We start from the raw sequence: 13666 nt of genomic DNA on the forward strand, positions 1-13666 counted from the left end.
TTGTATACTTTCCTTAGTGTCTGGCCCACGTAGTTTTTCCCCTTTCAGTCAAGACTGTGTTTCAAGTAATTCTAATCTCTTTAGGGTCTTGATTTATTTTTTGGTATTAAAGCATACAAGGATCACATAAATGTAGAGTCCCTCTAGTTGATCTAATCACACAGCTATTTCTTTACCTGCTAGACCAGATTTATTTCTTAAGAGTGTATTTTGTAAGTTCCACTTAAGATAAATATTTGTGTTGTTCTTTTTTAGTTTTGCTAACACGGTTAAGTTAAGTGAAAGATGCATTTCCGTTGTTTTCAGTTCAGGTTTTGGACTGCAGATTATTTTATGCCTGGTGATTTTGGCCCTTTCTCTTGTAAAGCTGTTCTGTTTTCTCGTATGCTCATCTCCCATGGCTGTCACAGGCTGCATGATGCTATCTTTGAGTTTGTGCCACAACCCAAACACTATGTAAATCCTGTGCTACTACTGGGATTTTGTAACGTTTCCTATAGCCTTACTGTTGTGCTGGTTTGTGCAGACACTACGCCCCAATGGTCTCTTGGTCACCTGTTAGAAATACCACAGTTTACATTTTTACAGATTGAAGAAAATGGTGAAGGTTAATACATAACTTTTCTTTCTAGGACGCGCTTTTCAATTGCAGCAGAGTTAAGTTTTAAAACGTCCTTCTAAATTAATTTGTATTTTAAGCATTCTGGAAGGAAAAGCTGTTTAAAAAAAAAAAGCCTTTCTCTAGAGCCATGAATAGCCCTCCAAGGAGCAGAAAGCTTCATTCACAGAAGAAAGCTTTGAAAAGATTGTCTTCTGTTAAACAGCTGTGGTTGTGGAGCGTTTGCAGAGAGGTAAACAGGTTTATTCCAAAGTTCAGTCAATCTGGTGCCCTGCCCTGGTCTCACACTTAAAGGTTTGTTATAAATTCTATTCTGCATCCCTCTGTACATTCTGTTTTACATTTGTATGCAAAGAATGCTGTCTTTAACTGGCCACCAGGCTTGATCAGTAAAGATTTGCAATTGTGGTTGGAATTTCATCCTAAAGATTACTTGTTCCGGTTTGTATTTGATCAGCAAGAGAGCACCAAACGTGTCAAGTTAGATGAGTTTCAGAATGGCTTGTGGGTGAGAGCACTTAGAAATATGGCAGCCAAGAAACTTGTAGTTCTGTTGTGTTAACTTCAGCAAAGCAAAGGAGTGCATGGGGAGGGAAAAGCAGAGCACACCTTACCTGAAAGCCACTAATGGCTCTGCACGTGCTCAGCTCCTGTGCCACCACACAGCTGCATCTGCAGGTGATGAACTATCAGGGCAGCGGCAGAAAATGTACTTGAATTTCTTTTTCTTTTTCTTTTTTTTTTGTTCTTTTTTTTTCCCCCTCCGCTGTTGATGGTCACAAAGGTACAACAGACACTGAGGCACCCAGGTTAAGGAGGGAGGGAAGCAAACTGTAACATGCTGGAAGCTTTTGAGCTGTAGAAACTGGTGCTTTGCTTTATGTAATTTGTTTGTGAAGTGTTTATTTTTATAACAGATCATATTGTTGAACACATGGTTCTTGAAAACCACAAACTGATCCATGAGTTTAAGTATTTGAGAAGTGGAAATTCATCTGTTGGGGGAGGCAGGATATGAAAAATGCAAGCAGATAGCTGTGTAAAGGGACACTGTCACAAGATGGTTGCTGGCATATAGGATGCGTTAAGTTTGGGGGGGGGGGGGGGGGGTCCCATCTATATGTGGAAATTCTATATTCTATATGTATATGATCAAATAGAGAATTTTCCCTGAGCTTTGACTATTTTCCTATAGTTTGGGGAGGTTTAAATACAAATGATGTGCGTGGAACTGGGCGACGAAGCTGTTGTGATCAAAATGCTGAGGAATAGGAGAGCTCCGAAAGGTGGCAGTGTCCTTTGGAGTCCCCAGATTGAGCATATCCTCATCTTAGACTTCCCATGTCAGTGGCAGACTGGCATCTGAATGTCTTTTCATTGAACTCTTTGTATGAAAAACAAAACAAAAACGTTTCTAAGTCAAGTTCTCACTTACGTGCTGACTCTGCATCAACCACTATGGGAAACAACTGCCTGCCCCCTCCAGCTGCAGTGAGTCGAATGGGTCCATCGGTCTGAGCGTGCTCAGTGTGACTGCAAAACACCGTTGTGCATATGCTTTGTATATTGGGGCAAGGGTTTTTTATATATATATTTTGGGAGGGGTAGCGGGTGGGATGGAGAAATACTCAATCAACTGAAGCCAGAATAATGTGTGTAAAAGCCCCTGAAGTATTTGGTGTGTGAGTGCGCGAGTGTGAGTGCGCGCATGGGAGCGTCTGACATCTTTTCTTCCCTTTGTGTTCTGAAGGTTTGTGAGTTTTACCTTCTTTTTTTTTGTTTTTTTTTTTTTTCCTGCAGAAGCAATTGTTAACAAAAAAACAAAACACTTGTAAATAAGAGCTACGTGACTTTCTTTTGTTTAACCATGAACATCATGTCACAGCAAACCCTGAATAATGGCTCTGAAGGTAGAGAAGGAAGAGACTCCAGGTAGGGCCTTGGGCCTTTGGCTTTCAGCGAAGCATCGTTGTATGGTATGCAACAAATACTTGTTCCGAGTATTTGCAGTCCCATGTTGAGCTTTTCTAAAAATCAGGCTCTTTGCAGTTAACCCTCCTTTATCCCTTTTAATATATATATATATATTTTTTTTAATGTCAAGAGTGGCCAGAAAAAAAGGGGCAGCTGCCCCACGGTTGGGGTGTGCGCAGACGTGGCTCCCATCGCTGGGCCCGATAGGGTTGGCAACTTTTGCAATACCTTGACAATACTGAGCTCTACAGCATGGTACTAGGAGTTCTGTTTGAATGTAACAGTAATGCTTTATTTAAAATAAAAACAACACTTTTTTTTTCTTTTTTTCTTTTTTTTTTTTTTTTAAAGGGGTTTGAAGTGAACATGACCATGTTCGTGAATTTATAGGTGCAACATTCATTGGTAGAGTTGTGTGATGGTCTTTCGTGCTACTTAATTTGACATATTCCAGTCTCTGTATGTACCTGCAAAGAAAGAAAAGTTAAAAAAGTAACAAAACCCTGCTTTGCTTTTATTGAAGGGTTCCCAGGACTGCATACCTGCTCCTGAGCTCTGTTTTAAATGTGTATCCTTCGCTTGTATTTTGTATTAAAAAAAAAAACCACGAGGAAAAAGAACCCTTTATTGTTCAGCATGTTGGAATTGTGTCCCCTCTTTTATTTTTTTCTCCTTTTTGGAATATATTAAGCAACTCATTCTTCTGTATCTTTTATTTTCTTTTGTAAACTTTTTGGTTTTGTTTAAAAATGGCTTTATAAAAGGGCTTTTATAACCCATAAACACGACTTGTGTAATTTTTCTGTATCCAAGGGTCTCGCTGTTCTGCGGTTGCTTTCTGCTCTGTCAATGCCAGTGAGATGTGTGTTCCTCTTTCCTGATGTCTCACAGATTGTTTTGGGATTTGTTCCTTTGCAGACCCCGTGCTTCTCTCTGAGGAGGCTGAGTCAGGTTTTGGCCAGAACAGTTTGGCAAGTATCCTTCCCTGTTACTACCTTTAAGTTGAGAAGATGTAAGGAATTAAGTCATCTTGGCAGCAAAGAAAACGGAGGCCGTCAAGTTCAAAACCCAGTGAAGCCCAATTACAAGGAGACAAAGCCCTTTATTTGTCATCCTTGCTTCTACAAGCTTTCCCTTAGCGATTAATAGCCTTTCTATTTTGCCACGTGCGTCCCAGCAGTGAGAGTAAATACACAGTCAGTTCATTATCTGGGGGTGTCAGATGGCAGCTGCATTCAACCTGGATGCACACTTGGCTTAGTTCGATAGAGGGCTGTCAGTTCACGTGCAGATAAATTGACCCACGGTGCAGATTGCATGCTCAGTGCATCATCACGTGCACCTGGGTTATCCTTTCAAAAGATGGCTGATAGCAGATCCTTGTCTAAATTCCAGCGAAACTTTGCTTTTAATTAGCAGCGGGTTTAAAAGCACTTCTAAATTCTTGGTGGTCCCTGGGGGTGGATCAGCTCCCTTCACTCTCTGGATCTGCCAGTGGGAGCTCAGGCCAGCAGCAGAGGGCGTGCATGGACCTCTGCAGTGCACCCGAGGATGCTTTGAGCGTGCTTCTCTTCCTCCTCTGTGCAGGATGAGATGGAAGGCGCTTTGGCGTTTGTTATAAGCAGAGCTAAGCGTCAGCTAACAGTGCCTTGCCATCGAAAGTTCTACGTCTTGCTATTCTGTCTGCATTTTGCTTGTGTATCTTAAAAACTGAAGTTACAGTTCATCAGTATAAACACTGTAAAGCATTCATTCCTAATTCCTTTTAGGATCCCAGAATCGTCATAAGGGACCCAGTTTTTCTAAGGGTGTGTTATGGCAGAACACGTAAGCTTGACGTGTAATGTCAGTGCATCTTGTAGGTACTCGATTCAGCAGCACGCTCAGCCATAAAGGGTGCTGTGGTGGCTCATCCGTTTGGTGAGGGATGCAATTGCACAGGGAACCAGTTTGCTGCTTCCATCAGCTGCAGCAAACGATGCTTACTGTGTTTGTTTTCAGAGGTTGTTAGGGAAACTTTGTGAGCTACCCTCTCTGTTGCTCAACTCTTACAAGCTTACTGCCAGATATAAGCTGGTGCTTGGCTGCAGTCTCTGTTTTTCTACCTGACCTGGTTATTTTCCTCCATAGTGTGATAAAATGAGATTCTGTATCAATGGAGTGTTGTAATAATGCAGCTCATGGCGTTCCTCCCTTTTCTTTTTAAACATACTGGGCACTTAACCTCACTGCTGTGGTATCTGCAGTTGTACACTGCATTTGTGCCACGGATGTTTTTATCTGGAGCAGATATAGCATTACCTCCAGGTACTACTGCACTGCTTCAGCTTCTGATTAATTAGCAGTGATGGAATTAAGAGGTGTGGCACCTACTTTGCCCCAGAAATAACTGCTTAGTATGAAATGGTGCAACACCAGGGGCTGTGAGCTCTCCTTAAAGAGCTGCTCTTCCCCACTGCCCCTGGTCTTTGTGTGTACGATTAGGAGCTTAAGCCCCTTTGTTCCTCAGTATTGATCTTTTGAACCTGGTATATTTACTGACTGCTCAGCCAGCACAAGTTAAAAGTCCCCATTGGCTCTGAAGTGGTATTTACAGGGAATTAATACGGAACCAAATGCTTATTTGTCACTTTTAAAGGGTGTGCAACTGAGATGTAGGCATGTAGGGTTTTGTAACTGCAGCAGGCATGGCCAACCGGGGGGATAAGATTCCCTTGGCAAAGAATAGTAGCTGTGAAGTCTTAATCTGAGAGTTTTGCCTTAGGAATTATACTGTTTGTGTTTCTTTAGGATGGACATAAAGTCAAAAGGTGGAGTTCAAGATATTTATTCTGCTCTCCAGCATATTTTGGCCCCATAGGTGGCCCTGAAAGTGCATAAATGAGATCAAGTTGATGTGAAGAGCTGCCATTTTTGTTCTTACTAATCCTGTGCATCAGAAGAAACCTGGAAGAACAGTGGAGATGGAGAGATTCCTGTACGTTAAGGAACACATTTTAGGTATGGTTTTAATACAGCAAGCCACAAAAAGAATCATTCCTCATTCTTGCACCGGTGTTTGGGGGCTGTGCCCCCATGCAGCATGGCAAACGAAGTATAAGAAGATAGCTGCCCCACAGGAGCTGAGGTTATTTGTGCAGCAAAGGCCCTGGGGCTGCAGGGTGAGAATAACGTGGAGCTCTGGTGAGGCAGCCTGCTGTGTTTGTGATGCATTGATTGAAAAGCACAAACGCCTGCGACGTGTGATACGTTAGACTTGAGTTTGATCTGGAAGTGTGGCTTGTTAGCTCAGTAATAACCACATCCTGGGCTAACACACATCTCCAGCCTCAGAGTTTTATGTAGACCAGGAAATGGTTTTTGTGTGTTTTGGGTTAACTCTTTCCATAGATACAGGTCAAGTTCAAGCACTGTTAGCCAGCTGCGGGCAGGCAGCACAGTGTACTCTCCCATTGTGACAGACGCCCATGAGGGCTTCTCTTCATTTAAGTAAGTACCAAATTAAAGTCTCCAGGTCAAACCACCCCTTGGCCTTAATGTGTGGTTGCAGTTTGGTCTCCTGGCTGCCTGCTTTTTAGATAGGCAGCCAATGGAAATAATCTTGCACAAAGCCAAAGGTGAATTTCTCATTCTCTCCCCTCGTATTTAATTTACCCCTCGTATTTAATTTACCCTTCAGAATGATGATCTGTTTTATATTCAAGGCTTTGCTTGCAAACGCGGTAGCTTAAGGAAGGGCTGGTATTTTATTTGAATAATCTCTTTTCTTTCAGGTTAAATAACATTTGTGTTTTAAGTAGATAAGATAACAGTTCCAGCAGCAATAAATTTCCTGTAGTCGCGCTATCTTTTTTCCCTAAGCATTTCTAACTAAGCAGTTGGCCTTGTTAGGAGCTTTTGTTCAGCATCATCAATTAGTGGCTTTCCTTAACAGCGGTGTCTGTTAGCTTTGTTCATTACAAACATTTTCCCTTTCAAACATGTCTGATAAATTGGAATGTTTTATGGCTGACAACTTCAGTCCGTTTTTTTCTCGAGATGACATCAGCCCTGATGTTTTCCCCAGCTTTTCTGCTGAATGTTTTGTGAGGAGGATATCGCTGTCACTTCTAAAACATGCAGTTTTTACTTCCTGAGAAATGAATGAAGGGAAGGAATAGTTGGAGCACACTCCTGTTTATTACACTGAACCATCACTTTTCTCCCTAGCGCTCACGCCACGCTGCTGATCATGATGGTGCATTTGAATTCATTCGAACCAGGCCTTGCCTTCAGAGATGGTTTGGGTTCTTTCACTCTCATTCACATCCAACTAAACTGGTTTTGCACCCTTAAATGTGTGATACCACTTAATGGCTTTTAAACTCCTTTCTCATGTTGGCCATTTCTTGAGCATGGGTACCAAAAGGAGAGACAAAGCATCTTGGGTGCAAGCCCTCGTTCTGGCTCTTGCATCTCTGTCTCCCCACAGCACCAGTGGCTTTTGAGTGTAGAAGACCAAATTGCATATATTTTTTTAATCTTTCTGTGACTTATTACACATTATTTTCCCAAGGTCATTAGATTCAAACATGAATATTAACATAAATAGAGCACTTTCAAGAAGAGGGCTATTATTCAGTGCTAGAAGTCATTAGACTGTCTCCAATCTAAGGGAGCTTGTTGGATTTTGGTTTCTTTCTTTCTTTCCAGAAATATGCCTCAGTTTGGTCTTTGCCAGGTCTTTGCTGAATGGATGCACTGAGCGTTGGTGAGGACAGACTGCATCTCCTGTAAGAGAGGCCAGGCTCTTTCAGAGGCTCTGTCAAGGGCACCCAAAGATTGTTTAGGAAGGAGAAAAGCCCTGCCCAATGGAAGCTCCCTCCCTCTTAGCATTGATTCCATAGGTTTAACCTTAGCTGAACCCATAGGCAGATGCCCCAAAGTGGTGCTCTTTATTCTATTATTTCTCTGTTCACCATTGCATCTCTTTCATTGCTGTTCATGCTGGAACAAACCATAGCTGGTTTGTGTTAGAAAATAAAGTGTGTGCCACCTGATGAAAAGGTAATTTTTCCAATGCAAAGTTTTTAGTGTATAGTTAACGGCATCCGTCAAGCTGCTACGTGGTGAAATGGTTCGGCTCTTGAAAGAGCCATGTGGGAAGATACAAATCACCTTAGTCTGTTTTACTTTATAAGTACTTCCAGATAGTGATTCAAGTTAGTGCATGAGGGTGTGAGAGCTTGCATTATCACAGCACTGCTCCTTAAGGATGCCTGGTGGAACTGCCATGGGCCCATGGCCTGGGGAGTCTGGCTCCTTGGGCTCTCTGCAGTCCCATCACAGAAGCTCGATGCTGGAGCGCTCTGCAGCTTGCTGAGTTAAATGCTCTCAGTGCCACTTGCTCTTCTCTCTGAAACCCTTTCTCTGCCATCCTCCTCAAGTCATCTGATCGTAGAGCTGAGCTCAGGCTGTGGATCTTACAGAGTCACCTCCTTTGGAAACTGCACCCACATGACTGTTCTTTCGTTTTCTCTGCAGTAATCTGCTGGCTCCTCCGTGACCTTTCTTCATGAGAAAAACCTGTATACTTCAAAGGTCTCTCAGGACAGTGAAACTACTTTGGTTCTGTCAAACATGGGTGCAGGAAGGTTTCTCTCATGCAAAATTACTGACTGTTATCTCTTTCTCTTTTCAAACAGGTCTTTTCAAGTAAGATTCTTTCAACTATAATCTCTTCTGCATGTTCAGTCAGTTTAGTGCAAACCTGACGAGGAAGAGACTCGCTCTCTGATCTGATGGTAGAACACGGTATCATTAAAATTAAAAATAATAATTATTTAAGAAAATCAAAGTCTGTGGATGCTTGAAGGCATAGCTGACACCAAAACAAATAACAAAGCTTTAGACATAAACCCAGTCTGGCAGCCTTGGCAGATCAGCTGTTGACATAACAGCATCTTAACAACAAGAAGCAAAGAAAACAACGGCAACAAAAATCCTTCTCCTCACTTTGCAACATTTCAGAAAGCTCTTATTTTTTGTCTCCAGGCTTTTCTTTGGCATAACCTGGACCCAGAGCAAGGAGGGAGTAGGAAACGCCATCCCAGAGCTGTGTCTGCACGAGGGGGCTGTGCTTGCATGGCGATAAGAGGATTAGAAGTTTAGAGAAAGCTTTGTCCTCCTGTGGTAAGCCCTGATAACAAACTTTGACTCAGTTAGCTGCTGCTTACAGCACATTCCTCATTGGAACATATCTGCAATTGACCTTGACATGGAAAAAATAAACCCAGTGGAAACAAATTGGTGATGATCTCCGTCTAACTGGAGAGCAAACTTCTGATGTGAGCACTGCAGCACTGTGCTTTTGGTAGCCCTGAGTCTCTGTAGAGTTGGGCTGGAGTGTTTCAGGACATTCCTTCATTCTGAGAAGTGGCTGTGGCCAACCAGCTAGAGGCTGCTGAGCTGCCCTGCGGTGCAAGAGGTATTCTGGCAGGCAGCCCTGTGTTAATTTTGATGGCAAAGCTGTCTGATCTTTTCCAGCTCTGACTTTTAGGTTCTAGCAAAGTAAAAAGCTGCCCTACACAAAGGTGACTCCACGCCAGGAGAAAGGGTTCTGTGCTCCTTAGAGGGAATTAAGGGAGGTAACTGATCATTCTCTGTAGCTGATCCCATTCTGACAGTTCTCGTTACATCAAATTTGAGCGCTCACTCTACCATATGGAAAAAGGGGGGGTTCTGTCTAGGACACTGCTGGGGTGGGTCTCCAGTGGTGCTTGTGTCTTGACCTCAGGCAGTGCTTCCATTCTTCCTTTGTTAAACGAGCGATCTGTTGGATTCCAGGGACCCCTCAGTAAGTCTCCTGGGCTGGGAGGGAATGGTCAGTAATATCTCCCAGGTTTCATCCCAGAACAATTCTTAACATTCACGTTGGTCATCCCCAGGACTGAAGTTTGTCACATCAATATCACAGCAGCAGCGAAAGAGCTGCTATCTTGGCAGGTGCTGGAACACCTTGCTGGCTCATAATGCTGGGGACAGCACTCAGCTCTTCATAGAGAAATGTGAGAGAAAATTGGTTGTTAGAGCACGTAAAGGGAGAAAGGAGCAAGACGAGTGAAAGCCCACAAAGCTGGATTGACTGTAAATAAATCACAGGTATCTTCACCCTGCTCTATCATTTTGAGATTTGAACAGAAAAATCTTATTCTTTTAATGATCCCCTTTTTTTTAATTGAATGAAATGGAATCGATCCTACGGGGTTGCTTTCTGCATCTCTGCAGATGAGTGTGTGGCAGTGTTCTCCATCTCTGATATCTCAGGTCCTCTATGGCAGAATTCTGCATCCAGCAAAGCTGCTCTGACCTTCTGGCAGCGCTTTGGGAAGGAGCAGAGCTGGGCTGGCTTTCTTCTGCAGTCACTTCCTGTCCATACAGCACGAGTATCTGGGAGTAAACACGCTGGGAAATATTTGTGCTGTGTCCTATAAACAGGGTGCATGTTGTTTACCTGAAGCAAAAAAATCTGTCCATTAATTGTGTCATAAAACAGCCAAGAAAATGAAAGTTTTAATCTTAGCAAGATAGTGCTGCAAATGCTCCTCGGTAAGCATGGCTGCGATCGCTGGGATCTCCTGCTGTCAGCTGGAGGAAGGAATTCTCAGTGTTGGAGTCCTAATTTTTTTTCAGGGAACTGGAACTTTACATTTCCACTTGCAAACGAGTGGCATTTCATTAATAAAGTGGCCCCCAGCTGGAACTGACAGCCAAGAATGTGTTTTTTTCCATCTTGTTGCCCTGTTTCAAGGGGGACTTTTATTAGTAAGCACTGCTCAGCTGAGGTCCTCTGCCTGGTGCAGCCCAGGGCCCCATCCCACTGCTCCCTGCCCGCTGCCATGCAGTCCCCAGCAGAGCTGGTGGCTGAAGCTGTCCTGGGAAATCGAATGGATGGCTCATGGGGTGCATCATTTGCAAGTGGCTGAGCAAGTGTGGTGTGGGGAATGGCCGAGGCTGAATGGGAGCTGACAGTTTCCTTGGCACCCGAAACAGAAATAAATCCTTTCCTTTGTCTCTAGCTTAGCAGAACGGAGCGGGACAAGGCAGAGAGGGCAGTTTTAAGTTTCAGGTACCAAATACGCAGGGTGGGAAGGAGCTAAATCCTCTTTCTCTAACAAGATTTGAATCGAGTTAGGCTAACCCGTGAGGAAGACCCTAAAATCTTATTCTGGGAGCTGAAAGTTGTAAACTGACACCAGAAGCCACTGCTTTTCCCTGTGGGGATGTGACCAGGCTGCAGCAAAATAAAATATACCCCCTTCGGTTAAACGTGGGAAGAAAGTGGGCAGGATGTGGGAAGCTGCTTGAATAATCTAGTGAGGAGAACTTGAGCTATCTCAGAGGCATGCTTCCTAACCTGGCTGAAGACCCTGGCTGGGAAATTCTTCCCTGCCTCATTTGTAGGGTGAGGAGTGGTGGAGGAGAAGGGGCAGCAACGTGCTGTGCGGTGTCTGTGATGTCCTGTAGGCTGTACAGTGAGGTGATGCTCAGCTTCCACTTTGTGAGGTGGTTTGGATTCGTGCTGCTGTTGTGGCTGGCTGTTTCTCCCTGTAGCAAGGATGTGCCTCCATGCCAGTGCCCTCCTGGCAGGGAGAGGGGCAACCACAGCTTGCCTGGTGGAGGGCAGGCAGCTCCACGCTGCAGCTCCATCCTGAAAATCAGCAAAGGCAACTGAGCGCGTGATGCTGCGTATGGTGGAGGAGCTTGGCTGGAGGAGGCAGAGGTTAAGAATGCAGCCCAGGGAACAGCAGGGGGAACACTAAAATGTTTGTCCTATGCTCTGTAAATACAGCAGATATGCCTGCATTTCAAACCCAGTTTAGCAACACTCGTGTAAGTACAGTTTCACAGACAGCTTTCTTTCTGCGTCGCCTGCAGGAACTGTAACACTGATGCTGAGTGGCAAATGGTGGGAGCAGTTGTAGTATCAGTAAGGATTTTGACAAGGGACAGAGTCTTTGCTTGGCTGCAAAGGCCTTGGAATCCAGCAAGGGGTACCAGTGACTCCTCTGCACCAAAGAGTTGTTTTCTAACCAAATTTGTTTAACTTTGCAGTGTGTGCAAAAAAAAAAAACAACCAAACACCTTAAGCACCAAAAGCATGAGATTATTTAAGTCTTGAGAATCTTAATTAAGGAATAGCAATTAAAGACTTGCCTGACCTGCAGCTGGCCTTACTGGCTGCTCACTGTGGATGTCCCTGCAGTGGTTAGGAGCAGCATCCCTGCTGGTTGCAGTGCTCTCCCGTTGGGCCTCGGCAGGGAATTGAAGCACTCATTTTTTGACACCCTGTGCTCTGAAGGTTCTCCCCCAGTGGCTTCTCCCAGAATGCTCAGAACAAAAGTGCGTTTCCTGTTTAGAAAGAGAGAGAAGATAAGCCCTAAAGTGCAGCCTTGTGCTCTGGCTACCCCAAGTATAAACAGCCTGCACGGCCGGGCGCTGCTTTTGTTTGTTCTAGCAGCTTTCTCTCCTTAAAGGTACATTAGGCACAATTATACAAAGTCCATTTTCTGGCAGCATCGCTCCTGACTGGCACGAGAGCTCCGGGACCATCAGCTCATCAGGAAATCTCTCTGCCTGGAGCACGCAGTGAATTCCCAGCTTTGTGCTCAAGGCACAGCATTGAGCACATCCAAAGTATGTTACTTGTTAGCATTTCTGTAATATTTCTCCACCGTAGCATCGGAGTGCTCTGTAAATACTCACTGCTAACCTCCCTGGGTGGGGTGCTGGGGATGGGTTTGTTTTCTTGGCTTACGGAGAGCGAAAGGTTTGCGTTGTGAGTCAGCATTCAAGCCCAGTAATTAAACACGAGATGGGTTTAAGGCTACCTTTGGCCAACCCGGGGCTGTTGTGGCTTCCAGGGTAATGTAGAGCATCCATGGAATCCCTCTGTGCAGCAGGGTGAAGGTCTGAGGAAGAGACCTGCAGCCAAATGGCCTGAGCTGTCACAGCACAGCAGTAAAGCTGGGGCCCTCTCCTGCTCACCAGCTACTTGTGTTCTGTGCCGCATGTGGTGGTGTCTAATCCTTGTCAGGTTGTAGCAGATACCACAAACTGAGCTCTGCTGGGCTGGACGCATTAGATAAGGCTGGGACAAATCTGCGCTGCCATCTAATCAGGCGTGAGCAGCTGAGATGTGAGTTGATGCTGTTGATTTCCCTCTTTTGATAAATTAATCTGATTTGCAGATTCCCATGATGGCTCCATCCTGCATTGTTCTGAACCTCCTCGCTCTGCTTCAGCAATGCGATCTGGTCCAGTTACAAGCTCAGGACTGGATCTACTGCAACAAGCAGCACGAATGGTGCTAAGCTCTTACTGCTGTGCTCAGGCCTGATGTTTCAGAACCCTCTGGTTACCTGCTGGATGCATTTAGGAGCACGTAGGAAGTGTCCAGTCTTCTCATGCCTCACTCTGTTCTGCTGGGAGCTGGGATTGTGTCTGTAAAGCTATAGTAAAAGGAAGAAGGACCCAAGCAGGGAGGAGTGGGAACTCAGCACAGTGCCATGGGCATTCTTTCCCTTGAGTGGTGTTTATGAAGAAGGCCCTGTAGGCAAGCATCACTGTTTTGGAAATTGGGGCATCCCATAGGTGTGTGAGCAGGAGATGCATTGCAGGCACAGTGCTGCCCTGGCAGCCTCCTCTGCTCTGCTGGGAACATTGGAGCCCACTCTGTGCTCACAGCTGCCACTGCTGTGCTGCTACCTGACTGTGTCAGCATGTGAACGTTGGTGCCACTTTATTAAAGGAAATGAGAGTCTGTGACAACCCATGGGAGGAGCAGAGCCTCCCCTTAGCAGCAGCACCTGCCATCCCAACCTGCAGGTGTTTCTGCTTGAGCCGGGGTCCCATACTGGAGGCAGAGCTGGCAGAGGGGAATAAGAAACCTGACTTTGTGCTGCTGGTGTGAGCAGAGCCTTGCAGCACTGAGCCCCAGCCCTGTGCTCAGGAATCCTCTGGGTGAGAGCCGCATGCTCTGCTGCAAAGGAAGAGCATAAAAAGAGCAGTGCTCCTAGATATTGAATTGCCTGT

The 13666-nt window shown here is 44.9% G+C and overlaps 1 protein-coding gene across 1 annotated transcript in view; it reads left to right on the forward strand.

Moving 5' to 3' along the window:
• Window positions 1–5384: 5384 nt before the first annotated feature.
• The window catches only part of SLC45A3 (solute carrier family 45 member 3), a 32123-nt gene continuing 23841 nt past the window's right edge, over window positions 5385–13666 (forward strand). The window contains exon 1 of the mRNA XM_042884171.1: window positions 5385–5593. Within this exon, the coding sequence (XP_042740105.1) occupies window positions 5557–5593 (37 nt within the window). The 5' untranslated portion in view covers window positions 5385–5556. The remainder of the gene's footprint in view (window positions 5594–13666) is intronic.

Source organism: Lagopus leucura, unplaced genomic scaffold (assembly GCF_019238085.1).
Source record: "Lagopus leucura isolate 7727_CA_CO unplaced genomic scaffold, USGS_WTPT01 Super-Scaffold_100043, whole genome shotgun sequence".
Classification (NCBI taxonomy): Eukaryota; Metazoa; Chordata; class Aves; order Galliformes; family Phasianidae; genus Lagopus; species Lagopus leucura.